Source organism: Lygodium microphyllum, chromosome 7 (assembly GCF_053477565.2).
Source record: "Lygodium microphyllum isolate KBCC chromosome 7, Lygodium_microphyllum_v1.1.10, whole genome shotgun sequence".
Lineage (NCBI taxonomy): Eukaryota > Viridiplantae > Streptophyta > Polypodiopsida > Schizaeales > Lygodiaceae > Lygodium > Lygodium microphyllum.
In genome coordinates, this window is record NC_141141.1 from 44,598,924 (window position 1) to 44,622,264 (window position 23,341).

The following is a 23,341-nucleotide window of genomic DNA, read 5'->3' on the forward strand; positions in this document are numbered from 1 at the left end:
TAACTATAAGATGAAAAAGTGTCTTGATTCCTTGGATAACCATTGGGATACTAAAAGACTAAATTTGTTAAAGAAAGGACGATATGTAACCTATAATTTGTAAGCACATGGTTGCGGATTAGAACTTTCATCAAGGGAGTTTTGAGGTCTCAAAAATGCCTTTTAGGAGATAGAGAGAGAGTGCTCGAGACCAATAGGAGCAAAACCTCCATAACGAAACTTCTATTTTAAAAAAGGCAAAAAATATTTTACTATATATATATATATATATAATATTATAATTTATATTATCAATATCTATTTTTAGCCCCTTATATTTGTGATTACGATATTCTTTGCATTAATTACATACAATCTCAACCACTTTTATTTAATGATATGTCTAGATTAATGATATAATGACTAGTTTAATCTAAATTTAAATTAGTAAAAATTTTGGCACTCAAATTTTCTCCTATTTTCTTTTATCCCTCTCATGTTTTTCCATCCTTTGTGGTAGCCTAGTCCTGTGTGTATGTGTGTGTGTGTGTGTGCGCGCGCACACGCATGCGCGCACGTGCATGCCATGGATATAAAATTTGACCTTCAACAAGGCATCTAAGCTCCTAAATCACATTTATGTTAGTTTTTAACTCATTTCAAAGAGAGGGAAGATGGATTCCTATAATCATTAGCAAAGGCAGTTGAATCACCATGCAGCAGGCAAAATGTGGAAAAAGGCGAAGATATGAGAGCTCATTCATCTCTACTTGGAAGGGTTGAATCTGAGATTTCAAGCTTGGAGTAAATAAGAATAGTATAAAAGAGGTACTGGTGCAACATGTTTATGCATAGAGAGCTATATTTGGAACCTAGAACTTAAAATCTTCCAATGCATAGAGCAAATTGTAATAATTTGATTCTTAAAGTCTTTCTTTTCTTGAACTTGGTTTAAGGTTTTCCATTATAATATTTATTTGTTTTGGAGATGTCTAGCTCTCTAAACTTGAGGAGTGGCAAACCAGTTGAGTCTATTGTTAATGTTATTGATGTTATGCATGGATCGATTGAAAAAGAAATGTACAAAGGAAGAAATATGACATAGATTGTAGAGAATTGAATATTCTTTTATGACCATTCTTACATTGTCTCCATGCATCACAACCAATGGGGATCAATATCCCCCCTTCCTTTGCTAGATTTTTCAAGCTTTGAGTGGTCTTTGCCAAGTCCAGCTACTAGTGAGGGCTATAGATGTAAAATATTTTCTAAGATACAGAGAGCATTAATACCTAATATCTCAAGTAGGCTAAGCAAAGTTACTTTGTTTATGTCTATTAATATATTTGTTGATTTTTTTTCTAATGTTGAGATAAGAAGATCAAAGGCCATGCTTTCAGTGAAGAGACTAACATATGATCATGTCATATAATTTGTTGATGAGGGATGGGACACTAGGATAGAAGGAAAAATTATATGTAAGATAGATCAAGACTCTATAGCTTGTAAATATATGGTTGCTACTCAAAATTTCATCCTTAGCTTTTATTAAAGTAGATGGCATTATGTTGGTGGTAGTTTGGTTACTTTAGACCAAAATCTTGATAATTTTAGCAAAGATCCCATAGTGGATCTTGATGTTTGGTTCAATGAGGACATTATTGCACTGCTAAAGGTTAGATCATGTACACTACATCAAGTGAAGATGGAGTTATAGAATGAAGATATTGAACTATCATGCTCATTTGTGTTCCAACTTAATGACAAACGAGTAAGTTTTTATATCATATTATATCCACTTAGGTGTATACTTGATTCCATTTCTTGATTAACAAATATTGGTAACATATTTTTTGCACATATGAACGAGGAGAGAGAAGAATATAAAATGCGAAGGTACTGAAGAAAAGATATTTTTATTATCAATATAAAATACATGTATAAATTTTGTGAAAGTTTTTTTAAGCCATCTCCATGATTTATACACACAAGGGCTTACAAGCAACGAGGCAAAGCTGCTTCTTTTTTTGAGGACTTTTCTTAGGAGAAGGGACATCCTTTCTATGAGTCATTTTGCCTTTTTTTAATGCTTTAGTTGCCTTAGGTGTTGAAGGCATAGCTTCAACTGTTGCAAGTACACACACCTCCTCTCCTTCATTGTCCAAGCCTCTACTATTATCCATTCTTGCCAGTTTCATACAGTTGACAATTATGTATTTCATCACCTTTGCTCTTACATACCGAACATGCTCACTTATATAGCAATACCTTGAAAATAGTCAAACATTTGTAAGAAAAGTTTCTTAGTTCATTGTTATTATTTACAATGGACTATATTATTATCATCAATGGAATATTTTGCAATGAACCTCTATCTTAAAGTTTAGTATCTTTCACATTACCTTTACAATTTTATCATCATTGAGATAAATAAACTTAACCAATCTTCTGGCATTTGGAATTACTCTCTAGCCACAAGAGTGACTATAATCTTGATGAGAACACTACAACCAATAATATAAAGTAAAAATATAAAAATTGTTTAAGGTAGTTTATATAATAAATTTTATTATTATGTTCCAATCATGCTAATTAAGACCTTACTGCAACTTGTCTATATTGCATTGTTGCAAGTAAATAAGAAGGCATGGGAGGCTCTTTCTCTAGCATTTCCATCAATCTTTTTATAGCTTTGTACAAAAAATACAATAAAATTTAGAGTAATTACAAAATAGATCAAAATATTTAGAGTGCTTGCAAAAAAAAGATCAAAATATCAAGGATACCCTGGATTATATAACTTACAACTTAGCATTTCTATGGCTTCCTTTCACAGAATTGATGAGGAAACATTGCCTCTCCACACAGTCTATTCCAATTAAGCTCTAATGAAAAGTGAAAACAATCATACTTCAGTAATTTAGCAAAACAAAATCTCAAAAAATCTAATAGAATATCAAATTACTTACTTTTCATTGTATGGAATTAGAAGGACCTCCAAAGTTTCAAAGTCAATTGGATTGAATCAATGATCAAATTGCACTTGCATCAAGCTCACTCCTCATATAGTATGAGATAGATGGATCAAGAACCTTAAATTTTTGTTGTATATCAAAGGGGAGCTCATGTGCTACACATCTAGCAAAGGAATGGAGATAGTGAGCATAAACATGAAAGCTTATTGCTAGAAAAATATAGCGAGTAAAAATAAATTTGAGTATATTATACCTCATCCCGGCAAGAATAATAGAGAATACAATCAGAGTCAAAAAATATCATATTAGATCTTTTGTTAATAGCACAAAGTAAAAAGCAACAGACATTGATGCCCTTAGGATTAGTCCTTTCAAGAAGGGTAGATAGCTCTTTTTCAAAAGATGATAGCTGCTCTACTTCCTTTTCTTCTGCTTTCTTCCTTCTATACTCCCTTGATTTATTTACTTGCTTGTTTGTGGCATTCTCCTCTTTCTCATGTAGTCTTGTGACCTTTTCATGGGTGCCATCTTCAACCTTAGGACTTGGATCATCCTTCTTTTTTCTATATGGTGATACATTTAAAATATTGAAAGTCTTCACATCAGTAAAGGAAAGTGGTTCAAGGATCTTTAAAATCCTATTTCTCAACCTCCGAAGAATTATAATGTCTTTGTCCATAAGTGTAAGCCTATGTGCATGAGTAGCACATATATAGGAATCTTGAAAAAACTCAATAAAAAAATGCTATGTAGCCTCCTAGATGCAATTGAGAGCTGTCTTTGTCCATCTAAAACTATTAAGACTAGGCTTGTTACAAATTCATCTGACAAGCCTTTGAAAGGGCAGTTTTGGCATTGCATTATCCAAAGACTTCATTGCACTTCTAATCTCCTTCAGGAATCTAACATGCTGTGAAAACTTTCTCCTTGGCTTTGATTTCCTTGTAACTTTGGAAGGCTTGGAGGATTGATGGATCTTTGAAGCAAGGCCTCTAGGATCAACTTTTTGCTTTCTTGTAGTAGCCTTAGTTCTAGCCATCTGAAATCTCTAGATGAAACAACAAAAACTTAAAATTACGATAGCCCCAAGTCAAACAAGCAAAAGATTGAAATAGCCAAGGATCTTATGCATATGCAACATTGTTAGCTTGATGTATACCATAGTTGCTACACATCATGAGGTATTTGAATGACACTGGTGTTTGCTTCAAAGTGCATGAAAGATTACTTGCACATTTATCACACTATGTTCTACTGGAGTAGGCCTCCAATGGCCAAATATGTAGTCAGGGTAAAGCCCATAAATTTTGATCTTGATAGAACTTTATCCTAAAATAGAAGAATGATTCAATAGTTGGTTGATGGTTGATAGTCAAACAATATTGATTTTGAATGATAAACCCATGAAGTAAGATTGCACATGTTTGGATAACAAATCACACATATGACTGATAATCCATTGCAAAGCTTTGAAAGTTGTTTTGTAGTCTAAGGAGATTCTCAATTGTTTGTAAGATCCCAAACATAATTTCATTGACAAGATGCTTAATGCCTTTCTAATCTATCAAGATAAAAATTTTGGGCTACCATTCAGATGGAAACATATACTCGATGTATGAAACACGAACTACTACTAGGCATTGTGCACGAGAGAGAGCTATTTGCGTTTTGTACGTCAAAACTTTTCGGAGGAAATTAAAAAAAATTCAGACATATCTAGAGAAAATTTCAGAAAACATTTGTTAACAATTTCAAAAAGTACATAACTATTGAGCATCTATGTGATGAAATCTTACCTTATATGATGGGTGCTCAAAAATTTGGGAGAAAATGAAAGGCCCAAGACTTTAGCATCTATGTGATGAAATTTTGAGCTATAGTGAAGTTGCCTTCCTGCAATACTGACTCACAGTAGGAAAAGAGCTTAGTGATCAAAAATTCATTTTAAAAGGACCTTTCCTCGAAGTATGATGCACAATTTCCTTCATATGTGTGGTGGGTATACCATTGTCACTTGGGAACTTATGCCACATGTCATTGACATTTCCAAATGTTATGGCACTTTTATATCATTATTTTTCGAATGAAAGGGAAGATTTATAGCCCTTTCTTTTTTAGTTTAAAATAGCATTTTTGAATTAGTCCATGGCAACCATTGATAAATAAATACACAAACTCAGACTGATGTTTGCATAAACTTTTCTTCTATGCATTTTTTTCTCTCTCCCACAACCACATCCTTTGTTCATTGCAAGCTAACACAATATGTGTGCTCATGACAAAGCCCGTTCATTCTCAGAAAGCAATACATTTCTCACGTAAGAAACTTCTATCTGTCATTTCTTTTGTGTAGGTGTTGAAAATGATTGAATGAGGTATTTCAAGGTGTTGAAAATGATTAAATTAGTTATTTTTCTTGTGAAACTATTCAATCGGTCAAATTTTTGGATGAAATGTGATAAAGACGATCCATAAAGCCCCTTTGACCTCCAATATCGCATTTCATTTTTTGGTTTGCTGTGCCTAGTTCACTTCCTGATGAAATGCAAAATGTGATGCTTGGTTTGTTACTAAAGACTCAACTCACGTTTCATAAGGCAATCCTCTTTTGATTTTGCCCTTGGCATAGCTAAGGTTATTTGATTACAAGTTATAACTAAGTTGTTTTCATACATGTGTGATATGCTATGTGAGAATTTGCAAAATTGGAGTATGATATATGGATTAAGACAAGAAATGAGTAGAAAAAAGTGTTATTTTGGCGCATAGTTTCATATTTGGTGGTCCAAGAGGAGGAAGAGGACATTGAAGCTTTGCTCAAGTTCCCTTGATGAGCATGCTTCACACAAAAGGGTAAAATTTAAATCCAAGAGTGAGTGTCTCACAAAATGTCAGAAAGCCAAAAACGGCATGAAGGGATTGATGGGAGTTTTTTGGAAATCTTGCTTTGATCTTGTATACATGTAAAATGATGTGGTTTTGATATTCTATGTGCATCAAATTACACAAATTTTAATTTCTTATTTGGATGTAAGCAAATGTGGATTGGTACTTTGTATTCCTAAACTTGTCTTGTTGTTTCATAATTTGATTCTGTGAGTAGTCAGGATGACCAAAAGGAACATTTCTCTAGAGGGAATGGAGGAAGTGGATTTGGAGGATATGTGTGATGAGAAGGGGCCCTTTGAATTCCTCCATGCAACTGGAAATTCATCTAGATTCATTTACATAAGGGATATACTCAATGTTTCCTTTGATTTGCAAGAGCTCTTGAAGAATCTTGAAGACAAACTAAAGGATTATAGGGAGTGTTATGATAGACATGTGCAGATCCTAGAGACTGAGAGATTTGTCCATTACAGTGATGTAGTGGAAGCTACCAATGTTGCTAGAACAAATTTGCGAACAAGGTTTAGCCTCAATGATGAGGAACTCAAGAAGTGGGAAGTAGATTGCTATTTTCATTAGAATCAGCATCAATTTCTTCTTGTCCACAAGGATGTTGGATTTATTGTATATCATCAGTATATGGACAATTGTTCTTTAGATACAATACAAGAGAAGAAGACAAAGGATATTGCAAGTAAAGATAAAGAGGTTGAAGAGAAGGGGAAAATGTTTTAAGAGGATATTGAGAACCAACTAGTGCAGGGATTTGATATTGCTTTGTTTAAAAGTAAGAATATTACAAAAGTGAAAGAAAAGGAGATATAGTTGAGTGTAGAGATTGAAGAAGGTCCTCTTGATTGTGTCCCAACATTTCCCATTTACCTCATCAACAAAAAGAGATGTATTGCTAAATTATATTCAACATCTTTTTGATCTTAGAGAAGATTAATGCTTAGCAATCCTTGCAAGATGGAGCCAAAATGATAAGAATGTTATAAGTTATGAATAGGAATTGCTAGCAAGTCTTGATGTTGAGGGAGAGAATTTTCAAGACAGTTATGTAGCCTTGAATTCATGTATTGATCAAATCGTGGAATATGAAAAGAAGAGGCTACCTACAAAGGAAGAGTTCTCACAAATTCAGTAGAGACTTGGTATTGATGGCATGGGATATGAAGAGAAACTAAAGTCTCCATCAGAGGAGAAACCAAAAAGTTCAATAAATATTTAGGATGATAGTCTTCTTTAAGAAGATGAAAACCCCAAGGTATGGAAGATAATTTTAAGATATCCATTGTGGTTTATATTAGAAATTGTTATGTATTATAGACAAATATTATTTGATATTTATCTATTGATATCTTATACTATTGTGGTCTATTATGCAGATAGAAATTGAAGATCCAGACAACTTTCTCGAAAGAGCCAATGGCTCAAGGCTATTAAAGCTGGGAAAAAGTCAAGGCCTTGGTCATTATATTGGAAGCTTAAATAATCAAATAGTTGCAATTTATCATAGCAGGTTGTCAAGCTCTCCAAGCCTGCCAATGATGGGTTTGAAAGCTATTTCCAAGGTAATTGGATCCCAAGTTTTCAATAGAGGATCAAAGGAGATAATTTTGGTAGAGAAGGAAGAAGCTATAAGAGTTTTAGACTTTATGCCTAGATATAGTAGATCTAGGGTATGATAATTTGGAGATCTTGGCTCTTATTTGCTCTCTCATGTAGGAGATGCCAAGAATTTGAAGCTCCTTCCAAGTTATAGGAAACAAGAATTTTTGAAATGTAGAGGTCTTATTGAGTGGGATGAAACAAAATATTCATCTAGAGGCCCTAGTGAGTTGCTTGAAGCTAGAGACTATTTTGTAGAGTTAGACTAAAAGATGTCAAGGGTTTGTTGAAACCCATATTTTTCCATCTCTTTGTCTAGTTTGTAACCATTTTGAAAATCTTTGCTTTGCAGGAGAGTTTAAATATCCCTATTTTTTTCTTTGGGTGATAGTTTGTATAGTCCTTGCCAAAGATGATGTATTATATGATGTGGTTGTGTCTTTGAGCTTGAATTTATGCCAAATTTGTTTATAGAACCATTGGAAGACCTCTAATAAATTGTTTTCTTTGTATCTTCCACCTCCATGACTTGCGTGTCTAAAGTATTTTGTTCTTGCTTGATAATGTGATTTTTTCATACCTTGGGTTGACCAGATAGATAGAGATCCATATTTCTCGATAAAATATGGAGCATGCTTGTATAAAATATGATGTATAGCAAACAAATAAAGAAATTTAATTTTAAAAAATATAAGTTAGACAATGAAGAGACTACAAACCCCACTATGTTCTTGTGAGGATGAGAGGAAATGACTAGCCACCTTACTGTACAATAGACCATGTATAATCACACGATCCTTATGGCCTAAAAAAGGGTTGAATTAGTCATAATTAGTTTGAAGATTTCATTGTGCTTCAAAAATTTTAGCTTGAAAATTGTGTGGGTATTACAAGAAAGAAGACCTTCCTTTTGTATAAGGAAGCAAAAATGTAAATTTGACAAGCAAATTTCTGAAATTGTTCAACATGTTGGATAATATATAGGAGGAGGGGGTAACTTTTGGGTTGGAAGTTTCCCATCTCGAACAATCCATACCATCTCCATCCCCCATGAAGTGTGAATTTCAAAGTGGCAATGCATTAGCCAAACCCCTACAAAATTGTAAGCATATGAAGGTTTTTTAAGCTCAACATAGTAAATTGCCTTTAGTTTCAATGGCCAAATTTACCATATTTCTTTCATGCATGAAATTAGTTAAACTATAAGAAAATTCATGCTGATACCTGGATTATCTGCAAAGAATCGCAATGCAACCCAACCTCCAGCAGGAATAGCTACAGTGTTCATAGATGGAGGGTCGATCAAGTTGAAGCTTTGGGGGTCGAGATTCGGGTTATAGTTACCTAACCCTACCCCAACCACAAAGAAGTTGTGTCCATGTAGGTGGAATGGATGGCTCTCAAAAAAGAGGTTCTTAGTGTTTTGTAATACTAACTGTATGTGGGATTGAAAATCTAGTATCATTGCTTTGGTTGCAATCTCAGCATGTTTGTTGGGTAGATCAACCCCAGTGTAATTGTAGATATTGAGGGGATCATTAGGAAAATCTCCTTGGTATGTATTAGCAGCTAATTGAGCTCCAAATGATGGATCATGGATACTAAAATAATAAGCCTGTTATTGTCAAAATTTCCAAATGATTGATTTAATTAAAAAAAAGAATTAGTACTTTGTAACATTAAGTTTCACACTTATGTAGGTCCTCACAAAATGGTAATCTAATTTTCCAAGTTTGATTTGTGCATTGCCATACATAATAGAGATATGAATAGCCTCTATAATAGTTTTTTGTTTTGTATAATTATTTGATCAAGTGAGGATGGTTTTATAATTAGATGATATTTGTTAAAAATGGTTATAGTTTTCTTAAGCCATTTAGTCCCTCACCTATCTAGCATACAACCATGTTTCCCCATTTAACTTTTGCAAGCATGAAGGATTGAGTTTTCATAAATTGTTTTTGGTTGAGCATCAATAATTAGCTTTCAACTTTTGAGAAAAAGGAATTAGGAAATTCAAGGTTCTTCTTAATTTTCCCAATTGAAGCATTAGAGGTCTTGCGAGTTCACTTACATTGTCTGAATAAATCATCAATAGTAAAATGTAGCCAATACAAAATCATCTGTGAGCATCTTATGGCTTAATAATCTTCTCCTTTTAGGCTTGTTAAAATTTAGGAGTAGGAATATTTGCCAAATTTTCATGATAAATTTAGGTGTGGGAATCTTTAACAACATTTCATGATAATTTTTGGCTGATTTTCTCATTTTTGAATTTTCAATATGACATTTTTTGTAGTATCATCAAATCCCACTAGAAAACAATATCCTCATAATGTCCTAGCTCTTGAAGACTCTTATACTTCCCTTCTAAATTAGCCTACTAAAAGAGACTATATGTTTGTGTTATAAGGTTGTTGGTAAAGTGATGTTGCTATATGCGACATATTTGAATTAAAAGGTTGCTACTAAAGTAATGTTGTTATGTGCAATATATTTTAGCTGAAAGGCCTTTCATTTGGTTGACTTCTTAAGGTTAGATCATATGGCAAGAAGGCTACACATATACTCTAAAGACATTAAAAAAAACATGATTATGAGAATCTAAACCCTCCTCAAAAGATTATGCTAGACCTTTGCATTCTCTAACACTGGAGTCCATGCGGTCCAATGTGTTGTGAAAGGCTTTTATTATGTGTTCATTTAGTTGCAAGATCTCAAAGTGTTTTATGTGTTGACTACTACTCAAATTGCCTTTAGGTGTCACCTTTATATGATAAAGCAGGACATCCAAACATACCAATTGTGAAGACTTGTGATTTTTTTAATTAGTGGATTTGATGGGAATATATGTCATGTTGCGTGTATGCATGTGTGTACAAAACCAAGGGCTTCCATGATTCCTAATCACATGTGTCACACATGAGTACAAGCTCTACCCAAGATCTTCACAAAATGGAAATGTAATTTGCCTTTTAAACAAAGGACCTCTCTGTAGAGGACACATTTTAATAAACTAATCCTTGCTTTGAGAACATCCTTTTGTACCTTAATGAGAGAGAGAGAGAGAGAGAGAGAGAGAGAGAGAGAGAGAGAGAGAGAGAGAGAGAGAGAGAGAGAGAGAGAGAGAGAGAGAGAGAGAGAGAGAGAGAGAGAGAGAGAGAGAGAGAGAGAGAGAGAGAGAGAGAGAGAGCACGTGTGTACACATGCATGCACATTCCAACAACCTAGAGACATTTATCATATCCATGGTCATGTCCAACTGTAAATTTATCCCTTGAGTTTTTCCAAGCAATAATTGAGTATGTCAGCATACTGTCTGTCCCTTAATTATCTACTTCAAAGTTTAAATATTCTCCCTTCTTATCTCTTTAAGACTTTTCCAAAATTGGATAGGACTATCTTGCTCTTTGCAATAAGATGTTTGAGACTAAGACAGTCAACTATGCATTATTATAGATTTATTATGAAACAAGCATTCCAAAAGAAAATGTGTTTTGGGCACACAAGCACACATGTATACTAGAGATGTGATCCACACTTCTAGAGAAATTGCCTCCTAATGTTGAGATTAGTTTTGGGTCCCACCGTTGTAAGCAAGCTTCTGACAAAAGATCTAGGGTCAAGGTCCTCCATCACCTTTAGCTTTTGGGGCCTAGATGGTCAAGCAAATTCTGGAATCTTCAAGTCAAGCATGCAATGGCACATGCAAAGTGACATGGGTGTGTTCGCTTAAGAAGGAGAGGTGTGCCTACAATCCACACTAGTTGGCCTAGGAAGGAGAGGTGTTCGCTTAGGAGGAGGTGTGCCTACAATCTACACTAGCTAACCTGCTGGCCATCTCCAAACATGCCCTCTAGAAAAACCTCCAGTATCTAGGCATCTCCAACTCACCATTTAGGGCCATCCTATTCTTCTTTGTTCTCTTTGTAGATCTTACCAGATGATTGTGTTGTGCATGGTCATGCTCATATTTCTATGACATGGATTTCATGATGGTTTTGGCGCGCTTTTTTTTAATGCGGTGATGCTAGCCTCCCTGGTCCATTAAGTATTTTACCTATCAAAAAATCAAGGTTCATAAAGAAACCAAATGGGCAAAATCATTTCTTCATTTCTCTAAAGGATGAAGGGCCCTTTGAAGTAGTGTGGGAGAACATTTTTCCGAACCGATACAAAAACCTTCAATCTTGATGATTGACATGTTTTCTCTTAGATTTTGTAGGTCTTTTGGCCATATTATAATTAAAATGACCTTAAGAGTTGAAAATGTAAACAATTCCCCTCCTCAAATTTCCTTTTTTTCCCCCCCAAAAATAACAAAAGATCACAGTTGTTTGTGAACATTAGCTTGGAAGGGTAATGCAACCTTCAGAATCAAGTCCGATTTTAATTTTAATGTCAATTTTGTGAATGCATCAGCTGGACTTTTCTCATGTTTCTAATGTGGAGTCTTAGGTGTCTTTAGAAGAAGCGAGTGCATGAGGCTCTGCATTGCATGGAGGGAGTTTTTACCTGCAAGACTGATGTGTGTGGTGACTTGAAGGTGATGTTGCTGACAGAAGCAGAGACCTTAGCTCCTGAGGGCCCATGGCAAGTCTGACCAGATGGGCAGTCCTCTATGGAATAGCCAGCAGTAAACAAGAAGCTTCTGTTCACAACTCGAGGGACTTCATGCTCACTGTTCAAGCCCCTCAAACTCTTCAAGTAGCCCAAGGCAAAGGTGGAGTCGTTGGCCATGGGGAACACAGGAAACTGCAGGTTTGGTGTAGCACCTGTGGGCTTGCCTTTAGTCCCTTCGTATTTCACCACTGCAGTTGCTGCAATGCTTGGGTATGGCACAACCTGTGCAGATGGAGGCGAATAGACTGTGGCTGCCATGTAGTAGTCCCCCACTTTTCGATCTGCAGTGAATAACACATCAGCTGTCTGGCCAGGAGCTAAAACCATCACTTGGGTTGTGTATGGCTTGGCCAAACTGGCATCTGTCTGCACTACTATCAGGCTGTGCTGGGCCACTTGGAAGTAGAGCTGGAAATTCATGGCTGCATTTATTAGCCTCAGCAAATAGGTCTTTCCTTTCTTCACATTCAGGATAACAGTCCCTGCACATACACGAGTGTGCAAACACAAAAAGCTTATTCTTCAGGTAGCCTGATTGATTAATTGTCAGGAGTTCCTTGTGCTGTGTCTCTTTCTCATCAAGTTGTATGCATGCTTGCAGGTTTATGTACAAGAAGTCCCACTATAATTCTCTCCTTGTGAGTAACTACAACATCATGAGCTTTGGCGAGGGAGGGATCGCAGACCTATCTAGGTGCAGTTGGGAGCAGGGGGACTGCCCCCCCCAATCGCACCTACCTCATGATGTTGAATACTGTAGGGAAAAACAAGGGAAAAGCATCCTTTTTCCAACATGGGAAAATGCCAAAAACTTTTTCAGAAGGCCATTTGCACAGGATTGAAGAATCCACTTGATGTGTTGTGGATAATTAGTTTGTGTTATCCTTTTCCTTTCTGTCTTTCTTAACAGTGAGGGTTTCCACTATGGCAAGTTAGAGCATAGCTTACCATCAGACGAGCAATTATAAAGGAGGCCAGGCTGCCCGTTGATTGTCAGAGCATTTGATATATTATAACCTCCCCCATCTGCTAAGCCATACTTCTCCACATCCAACACATCTGCATTCCACCATTCCCCTGCCAGAAGAACAATCAGCAAATTCCTTCTGACAAAGAAAACTTATCATGAGCAAAACTCTGTGATAGCTGTGAAGTTTATCCAAATGCAGCACAAGCAATTGAAAGGCACATGGTGCCAATGCCAATCCCTCCATTATATCTGGCTCAATGCTGTTTTCTTGAAAATTTAAGAAATATAGAATGATTAGCTAGCTCTAGTTGTAATAAGGTTCATCTTGACCTGTATGGATTACCTAAAATGATCGGGAATTCTGCATGTGGGAGCTTGGGAAAAGGGTATGATGTGCCATCTTTGGGCAGAATGAGGAATGCTCCATGGACTGTTGCACGAAGCCAGGTGATGTGCGCATGCCAAAAGAGGGTGCCCATTTCCCTTGCAACTGTAAAGTTGTATGTGAAGGAGCCCCTTGGCTGAATTGGGCACTGCGTGATGTAGGCTGGACCATCTGACCAGCATGAATACAACTGCCTGACTCCATGCCTGAGAACAGGATAATCATCATCATCATCATCATCATCATCCTTCCACTGGCAGACACTTATTAAATATTAGGTTATAGTTTGAGAAGTGAAGTACCAGTGGATCGTGAGGTTTGTGTCAATGCGATTTAGAACTTCTATGATCAATCGGTCGCCCTGGCGCACCTTCAGTGTAGGCCCTGGGAACTGCCCATTCACTCCCACCAGGCTCTTTGTGTGGCACAGCCTGGTAACATTCATGTAATGTACCTGTCAAATTCAAGACCTGGTTTGATTTTGTTAAGTACGAGCAGCAATGGCCTGGTTTGTATCTCCACAATCCCCTTTATGAAAACCCATCAAGATCTCTGACTCGTTCAGAATCTCCTGCCCCTCTTAAGCAAATGTTATGAAGACATGATATGCTCAAGCATGACTTAATCATCCACTAGCAAACAACCAATCAGCTTGTGTACACAATGCACTACACTGGACAAACCCACAAGGAAGTCTAGACAAATTTCCACTATAATTCCCACATTACGAATAATTAGGACAACATCATGAGCTTCTATGAGGGAGGGATCGAATATCTAGCTAGGTATGGTTTGGAGCAGAGGGCTGCCGGCCATCTCCTGAGCAGAAGCTCATGATGTTGATCACTATAGGGAAAAACAGGGGAGAAAGGGAGACATGCTATGCCCAAGCACGGGTTAATCATCCAGTGCGAAACAGACTGCATTTTAATCCTACACTGGACGAGTTTCTAAGAACACTTGATCCTGATTGGAGCATTGTCATCTGTGGCTGTTTTGGTGATGGTACCTTCAACAACCTCCAAGAAGACCTCCATGTGTAGCTGCATAATGTCCTGTGATCTCCGAAAAGAGAGAAACCTATGTGCACTTGCCTAGTTGCCCAATGATTCTCTAATCCCCAATAAAAACGCAGTGTACTTAGTTTAGGATCCCAACAGAGCCCGTGGCTGTGATATATCAGAGAATTACTGTTTTGATGCTTACCCATACCTTAATCTCCTGCCATTATGCACTTAATTTAGGGATCCCAGCAGAGCCCACAGTGACTTATGGGTGAATTCACCGTTTTGATGCGTAGCCATACCTTAAACCTCAAAAAATGTGTGGTAGGGGATGTGTGAGCTCGGGCAGAGCAACATGCGCACAGGAGGGTTAATGCAAGGCCAAGGCAATGGCAAAGATGATCAGACGGTCGTGCCATTTTGTGATTTGCGTGCACGCGCGCGTGCACAGTTATAAAGGGCACCTTCGATGAGGGCTCTCATGCATTCGGGGATGGCGGTGAATATATGAGAAGAGGGATCTCTGCTGATGATGGCTCAACGATACGAAGAAGTGCACGAGGAAAGGTGGTGGTTGGAGGGTTTTTGTGTCACAATCTTTCCTAGCAAAAGGCTTACTCTCTCTGATTCCATTATTAGTTTTATTACTATTAGGGCGATTCGACCTACGGCGATGGCGGTTGTGCCCTAGGCCTGCTGGCTTACTCAGTCAGAGAGAGAGACATCAAGCCGTTGGCCTCACTCCTTTCAGCAACATTCAGAGCCAAACAATACTCTCCTCTTAGAAAATACCCAATGTACTTCATGTTATCTCCAATGTACTACAAAGCCATGTGATCAAAGTCACAACCTCTTAGAGAAGAGTATTGTTTTAGCTAAGACCATACATGCATTTTATCTCCATGTTGAAACCACAATCTACATATATCCTAAACCATCTTATAAGTATCACAATTCAGACAACAACCTTCGTATATTCTAAACCATTTGATAAGAATCATAGCATCTTGCCATAACCCAGTAGGAGTTTAACACTAGCTAAAGAATCATAGCGTTCTGCCATAACCTGGTAGGAGTTTAATGCCAGCTGAAAAATTTATGTGTACCAGATTTTCTTTTTCAAAATGCGAAAGTTTAGTATCGTAAAACCTACAACACCCTTAAAGAACCTCGTGTGTTATAGAATTTGCACAATGTATTGCATATCAACTGTACAAGATTTCGTGTGCGTGTGTGAAAACCTTTCTTCACATATTTTACTCTTGTCAAAAAAGAGCATGACATATGCATGCCATATCCCTAAAGGAGCCAAAGTTATTAATAATACAGATTAGTCTTCAAATGCTTACTTGCAAACATTTGGTTGGTTTTGAGGTAAATATTAGCATTTACAAAGATTTTTGGTATTCCTTTTGTGGCTTTCACCCCTCTCTCTATATAAATCACGAGTGTAACCAATCTTTACTTATTTTGTTGTAGCACCAAACTTTCACATTGATTCCCAATGTCCCAATGTTAGAATGTCCATCTCAATGTTTGTCACCATAGTGACTCACTTTCTATATGGTCAATTTGTCAACTTGATGATAGGTATATTTCGATAGAAGGATTTTTAAAGAACTAATTGACTAGTGAGAAATATGTTCTTTCTTATGTGAGTAAGAAACATTGACATATGAGACTACCAACAATAAAGTGACAAGAAACCCTGTTATTTTGAGGCAATTGATGCTCTAATAGCTCCTACCTTTTAACAAAAAGTAACTCCCTTACATCAGCATAAACTCCTCATCATTACTCCTTGCAAAAATAAAGCTTATTGTTCCTTGAGTTTGTGTCTTTCTTTGGTGTACTACTATGTTGTACTTAGTATTACGACTAGTCTTTGAGAGAAGCTTTTATTCAATCCACGTAAATTAATAATAATTTTGTCAACTGTAAATGAAAAGGCAATTAGTTTTTGTCTAGATTCACAAAAGTAGGGTGTTAAGGTTTTTTTAAAGTTACAAATGAAAATATTGTTCAGGAAATATTTTGTTTTTCTCCTCTTTTACTTGCTTCTATGACATAAGGTATAGTACCTTCATAATATTCCAAATTGTATTCAAGGTTGGGAACACCTCAAACAAATATGAAGCTTCATGATGTGGTGGTCATATATTTCCTTTCATGGTCTTTTATGAACTTCTTAGACGTCTCGATAGAATTGCATCTAGCATGATATTTGCACTAATTTTTCATGAGAATTTGATTAACCTTAAATTCGTACTAATTGTTCATAAACATTTGATGAAGCTTAAATACAATATGAAAAACAATTATAATCAAGCTGACTTATATACATGGATTCATTCAAACCACTTAATTTGGTTGACATGTGATGTAAATTCTAAACTAAATCAAATATTCTCATCTCACACATCACATTGACACTTATCGCACTGGCATTGCCCTTTCTATGATAATAAAGCAACACATTTTTGTGACAATAATAGGGGACTTTGGCTAGCTATACTTATAAAGTTCAAATGAAGAGTATGACTATGTTACTCCCTTATTGCAACATGTAGGTAACCACTAAAACACTTTATAAAAAGTTGGAACTTGGCTATCCAATATACTAGTAAACTAGGCAACTGCATAGATAAATATTTTTAGCTCTTCTAGTATATGCTCAAAAGGCTTGATACACGTTAGAAACTTTCCCTTGACTATAAAATTTTCCCTTGACTGTAAATTTTTTGATTCTTATGATCATTGTATTTATGGCAGGTAGATACGCAGTTTACATAAGAAGTTTGGCATTACATACATAGGTGAATCTCTAACACATTCATTATGATATTTTTGGCCCTATGCCGTGTTAGTCGTCACATATCCCACTCTAGAATGGTATTGCTAATTGCATAAATATAACAATTTAGGATAGAGTCTATAGTATGCATAGCTAGGTAGGCTCACCACAACAATTTTGGGTTGAGACAACTACTATTGTTGTATATTTGATTAATAGATTCCCATGTACTGCTATCAGTTATCGGGTTGCAAAGGATGTATGGTCTAGAAAACCTCCATCCTATTCTCATTTGTGTCTCTTTATGAGGCTTTTAGCTATGTTTCCAAGGGCATCTGTGAAATCTACATACTCAAAAAGTCATCCATAGTCATGATGTTATTTTCCATGAGGAGAAAATTCATAAGTAGCCTAAGTAGGTAGTTGAGATTCATAGGGTGATATTCTAGGATGAGCCTCCTACTCCTTGTTGGAAGAGAGGGAGAGAGACAGAGTGGAGCAGAATATGAGCCTCAGCTCATTGTTGTTCTTCTTCCATTATTCTTCCATCATACACATTGAAAGAGAATTACACACATATGTATGACTAACCAAGACTAACTGTGGTTGAGTCACTAACAACAACGACTTATTGAATGTCTCACACGTGTACAATTGTATCTAGCTAATGTTTGTCACACACATAAAGATAGAATAAGTGAAGAGTCCATGTTTGAAAGCATCCACGTTTGCACATGATGGTGGTGCTATATGGGATGTTGAGATATGGCATAAGTGGATTGGCCATGTGAATGTACAAAAGATGAAATCTATGTAGCAGAAGGACATTGTGCTTGGACTGCCTAAGTTCACGTATCATGACTTTGGACATGTATGTGATGCATGTCAGTTTGGAAAGCAGACACGATTTCCATTTATGAGACATGTACGGAATAACTTACGACCCTTGTAATTGGTACATTCAGATGTATGGGGTCCATCTCATAATGGTTCATTTGGTGGTGCTCGTTACTATGTATCCTTCATTGATGATTTCAATAGGTACACTTGGCTTTACATACTAAAACATAAGGATGATGTGTTTGATGCATTCAAGGACTTCAAAAAGCACACGAATGGTAAAATTTCATGTCTTAGATCAGATGGAGGTGGAGAATTTGTCTCAAATTACTTTGACATGTCCTTGCTAAATTTGGGATGATCAGAAGATAGTTAACTTGCAGCTATACACTGCAACAAAATGGTGTAGCAGAAATGAAAAACATGGTACTAATGGAATCGGCAAGAGCTATGCTAAATGAGAAGAGTTTGCCAAATGGTTATTGGGTTGAAGCAGTTGTCTATGTGTTGAATAGAACCCCTACAGTAGGGATTCATGATGTAACTCCATATGAAAAGTTGTATGGTCATAAGCCTGACATTTCACACTTGAATGTATTTGGTAGCATTGCATATGTGCATGTTCTGATGAAAATAGGAAGAAATTGGATCCTAAAGCTATCAAGAGTGTGTTCCTTGGTTATGCACAAGACCAGAAAGCTTACAAGTGTTATGTACCATCTACACATGAGACATTAATTAGCAGAGATGTTGTTTTCGATGAGCTGGCATCGTGGTATGGTAATCCTATTGCAGTGGCTACTGATGGATCAACCAGCATAGTCATGTTGAAAATACACCTACACTGAGTACATCTATGAGTGGTCCTACAGGTGATGGGTCCTAGAGTAAGTCCTTGGTCAGGACGCTTGCGGAGTCATACTCCTATGTCCACTGACACGGATATGTTAGTGAGGGTGAGATTGAATAAGGGAAAAAAAAGATACTTGAGGATGTGATAGGTCCACTTAGAGCAGGATATTAGTCATCCAACAGTGATAGTTTGGATAGTGAGTTGGGCATTCTTTCTATTATGACACCTGGGGCAAGGCAGAGTCATTATGTACCACCTCATGAGAGGCAAGCTCAGAGTGACAGCTACGGAGAGCTGAGAGAGTCAGAAAACCAGTTTATAGGTTTACATACACTAGTTATTCAGCTCGCCATTATGCATATATGGCTAGTGTGAGAGGTTACAAAGAACCTACAAAGTTTGATAATGCAGTTATAGATGATAATTGGTGTGCTGCCATGGGTGAGGAGGTTGCAGTACTGGCTTAAAGTGAGACATGGGAATTGGTTGAGTTTCCTGAAGGCAAAGTCCCCATTGGCTGCAAATGGGCGTACAAGGTTAAGTGCAAGTCAGATGGTTTGTTAGAATGCTATAAGGCCAGACTGGTTGCAAAAGGGTATGCACAGTAGTATGGCCTTGACTATGAGGAGACTTTGAGTCCGGTGGCTAAAATGGCAATAGTCAGAAATGTCATTGCTTTGGCAGCATATGTAGAGGCTAGAAATCATGGCAAATGGACGTCAAGAATGCTTTCTTGAATGGTGATTTGGTTGAGGAAGTATATATGGAGCAGCTTGAAGGCTATGTTCGCCCAGACTTTCCTACACATGTATGTCAGCTGAAAAAGGCCTTATATGGACTAAAACATGCACCTAGAGCATGGAATGCTCAGATCAAAAGTTATTTACAACAACATAGATTTAGATTGGGTGATGCAGATCATAGTTTGTTCACGAAGAAGACAGATCATGGATGTCTATTTCTAGTGGTTTATGCAGATGATCTTATCATCATTGGAGATGATGAAAAGGGAATTGCTGAAATTAAATCATGTTTACATGCTCAATTCAGAGTCAAAGACTTTGGTGAGCTGATGAAGTATTTTCTTGGGATTGAAGTAGTCTTTATGCCTCAAGGTATATGGCTGCTACAGAAGCAGTATGCTCATGACATGTTACAGAAGTATGGTATGGCTGAATGCAAGCCTATGGAGACACCTCTTGATCAAAATGTCAAGCTGCAGATTGATGTTGGGAATGACATAGAGAATGTGACCATGTATCGATAGATGGTGGGCAGCTTGATATACTTGCCATCCTGACTTATGTTATGCAGTGGGGCTGATTAGTTAGTTCATGCACAAGCCTCGCAAACCACATCTAGATGTAGTCAGGAGGATCATGAGATATGTAAAGGGTACTACAGATTATGGGATGTTTTATGCATATGGAAAATCCCTTGACTTGATAGGGATTATTGATGCTGATTGGGTTGGTTGTGCCTATGACAAGAGGTCAACCAGTGGTTATGCATTTGGATTGGGCAGCAGTATGATCAATTAGCAGAGTAAGAAATAGCCTAATATTGCATTGTCCAATACAAAAGCTGAGTACAAAGGAGCTACCTTAGCGGCCTTGCGAAGCAGTTTGGTTGATGAAACTGTTGAAAGACTTGGGAATACAGTTGGAAAGCAGAGTGAGATCGCATTGTGATAACCTTAGCAGTGTTATGTTGGCTAGCAATCCTATCTACCATGCTCAGTCCAAACATATTGAGGCTCACTACCATTTCATCAGAGAAGTGGTTCTTACAGGGCAGATTGACTTGATTCATGTGAAGACTGAAGGCCAGGTAGAATATATATTTACCAAGTCTCTTGGTAAAGACAAGTTCATATACTTCAGATAGCTACTTGGAGTTTATTAGATGGTTTGAGCTTGAGGGGGAGTGTTAGAATATCAAGCTCCCATTACTCTTCACTTATTCTATCTTTATGTGTGTGACAGACATTAGCTAGATACAATTGTACACGTGTGTGACATTCAATAAGTTGTTGTTGTTAGGGACTCAACCACAGTTAGTCTTGGTTAGTCATATCTATGTGTGTAATTATCTTTCAATGTGTATGATGGAAGAATAATGGAAGAAGAACAACAATGAGCTGAGGCTCATATTATGCTCCACTCTATCTCTCTCCCTCTGTTCCAACGAGGAGTAGGAGGCTCATCCTAGAATATCACCCTATGAATCTCAACTACCTACTTAGGCTACTTATGAATTTTCTCCTCATGGAAAATAACATCATGACTATGGATGACTTTTTGAGTATGTAGATTTCACAGATGCCCTTGGAAACATAGCTAAAAGCCTCATAAAGAGACACAAATGAGAATAGGATGGAGGTTTTCTAGACCATACATCCTTTGCAACCCGATAACTGATAGCAGTACATGGGAATCTATTAATCAAATATACAACAATAGTAGTTGTCTCAACCCAAAATTGTTGTGGTGAGCCTACCTAGCTATGCATACTATAGACTCTATCCTTAATTGTTATATTTATGCAATTAGCAATACCATTCTAGAGTGGGATATGTGACGACTAACATGGCATAGGGCCAAAAATATCATAATGAATGAGTGTTAGAGATTCACCTATGTATGTAATGCCAAACTTCTTATGTAAACTGCGTATCTACCTGCCATAAATACAACGATCATAAGAATCAAAAAATTTATAGTCAAGGGAAAAAAATGCAATCCACTACGTCATCCCCTGTTTCTTCAGCTAAAGCAGCTGCTAGTGTGAGAAAGGATTTCCTCTCGTAAGAGGGCCTAAGGTCTGTGGCGGCAGGTGGTTGGGGTTTGGTAGGACTTGAGCCTTTGGCAACAGAAAGTTGCGGTGGTGAGTGTTCTTGAGCTTGCGATTGGGTCGTTGGGACTATGGCTGGGTTAGTAGGAGCCTCGAGTGATGGCTTGCTACTTTCAGGATGGATTTGGGAAGTCGGATCGACTCTCGCAGGTGATGACTCTTGTGACGGGGCTATCGCTTGGGTTGATAGGCTTGGGTGACTCTCTTGGGTTCGCGCGTGGATGAATTTGATGGTTGCGGGTCAGGGAAGCTCTACGACTTGTGGTTTTGAGGTTTTTACAGTTTTTGGGATGATCAAGCTTGAGGCTAGTGTACGAGTGGTGCCTTTGGCTGTATGGGCCTTAGGTATCCATAGCCAAGCATTGCCCTCATAGTAGCCTTGTGCATGCAAGAGGGCTTTGGGGACCCATCTTTGACTGATTACGCGTCTATTCCTGTAACTGCGTTTGGGCCTCTTAGGTTTAGAGTTTCTGGTCTTATGAGGGTAGGAGCATCGACTCGGAGGCGACTGTTGCGGTTGTTTAGGCATCCATTGAAGGCGAGGCTATGGGGCCTTAGCTTTGGCTGCTATGGGTTGCGGTCTATGAAATTCGGGGAGTGGCGGCTGCGCACTACCCCCCTCCTTAGACTTGACTACATATGTTTCTATCGGTGGCTTTGTGGCCCGGGATGAGGTCGTGCAGCCCTTTGCTGAAAGCTGTAACAATGCGAACGTTGCCTATTGCGAGGTGGATGCGCTGCGACGTGTAATCAACATTGCAGTGAGACTTCTTTTTGAAAGTTCGCCCCATCAGCGACTTCGTGCCCGCGTCTTTAGTGTCTGGCAACATGTAAAAAATCAGTGGTACAGTCAGAATCGATAGAGACAGTGGCTCTACACTTGCCCAGAAGTGAGTATGAGTGGGCCCCATATGGGCTTAATTTGGCAGTGGTGGGTTAAAGTAGTGGTTTTCCAAGTTGGGTCCAATGATCGTGAGTTAAGACATTGCAGTTTGCTGCCTCGTCGATCAGGGCATTAAAAGCACATGTTTGGTTGGCCAGTGACCATGATATGGAGGTATGCAGGCTCTACGGCTTCCTCATTCTCATCGTCGATTTCAGTGATTGTGGCTACTTGTACTTTGACAGGCGGTTCTAACATCGGTGGCTCATGTAAAGGATGCGTAGGAGGGTAGTACTTCTTGACACGACTGCCATTGAAGAAGCCTATTCCTTCACCATCTAGGGTCTCAAGTTTGACATTTCTTGTTCAGCTGATTGCACGAACTTTGAAGGGTCCAAGACCTCTAAATTTCATTTTTTTCTTATGCTCCTTAACTGAGTAGAGGAGCACTAAGTCAACCTATTCGAACTCGTGTTGCTTGATGTGCTAGTCAAACCAGCTCTTGCATCGGGCTTTCTCACATATCAGTGCATGGGTGGCTAGAAGACGAGTCTCCGAGAGGCGTTCGAGTCCAACTAGGCATTGTGTCCATGCCTCCTTCCCTTCCCATCATTCTTGAAGCTCTATTCTTAGGCTAGGAACGAAGAATTCTAATGGTAGAATCGCTTCTGTTCCATATGTC

The 23,341-nt window shown here is 37.7% G+C and overlaps 1 protein-coding gene across 6 annotated transcripts; it reads right to left on the minus strand.

The window, feature by feature from the left end:
* Positions 1-2,987: 2,987 nt before the first annotated feature.
* LOC148033402 (putative laccase-11) lies at positions 2,988-15,172 on the minus strand. Of its 6 annotated transcripts, XM_087681312.1 has the most exons (7): positions 14,739-15,172; positions 13,735-13,886; positions 13,391-13,638; positions 13,026-13,154; positions 11,970-12,559; positions 8,679-9,069; positions 8,179-8,546 (listed from the first exon to the last, which is right to left on the minus strand). In XM_087681312.1, the coding sequence occupies exons 1-7, from the start codon at positions 14,853-14,855 to the stop codon at positions 8,416-8,418; spliced, it is 1,758 nt and encodes a 585-aa protein (XP_087537438.1). In that variant the 5' UTR covers positions 14,856-15,172; the 3' UTR covers positions 8,179-8,415. The 6 variants fall into 6 exon arrangements, with proteins under 6 accessions (XP_087537443.1, XP_087537439.1, XP_087537441.1 ...); XM_087681317.1 differs by lacking the exons at positions 8,179-8,546; positions 8,679-9,069 and adding an exon at positions 2,988-3,117 and having other exon boundaries at positions 14,739-15,169; XM_087681313.1 differs by lacking the exons at positions 8,179-8,546; positions 8,679-9,069 and adding an exon at positions 3,339-4,002.
* Between the last annotated feature and the right edge of the window lie 8,169 nt (positions 15,173-23,341).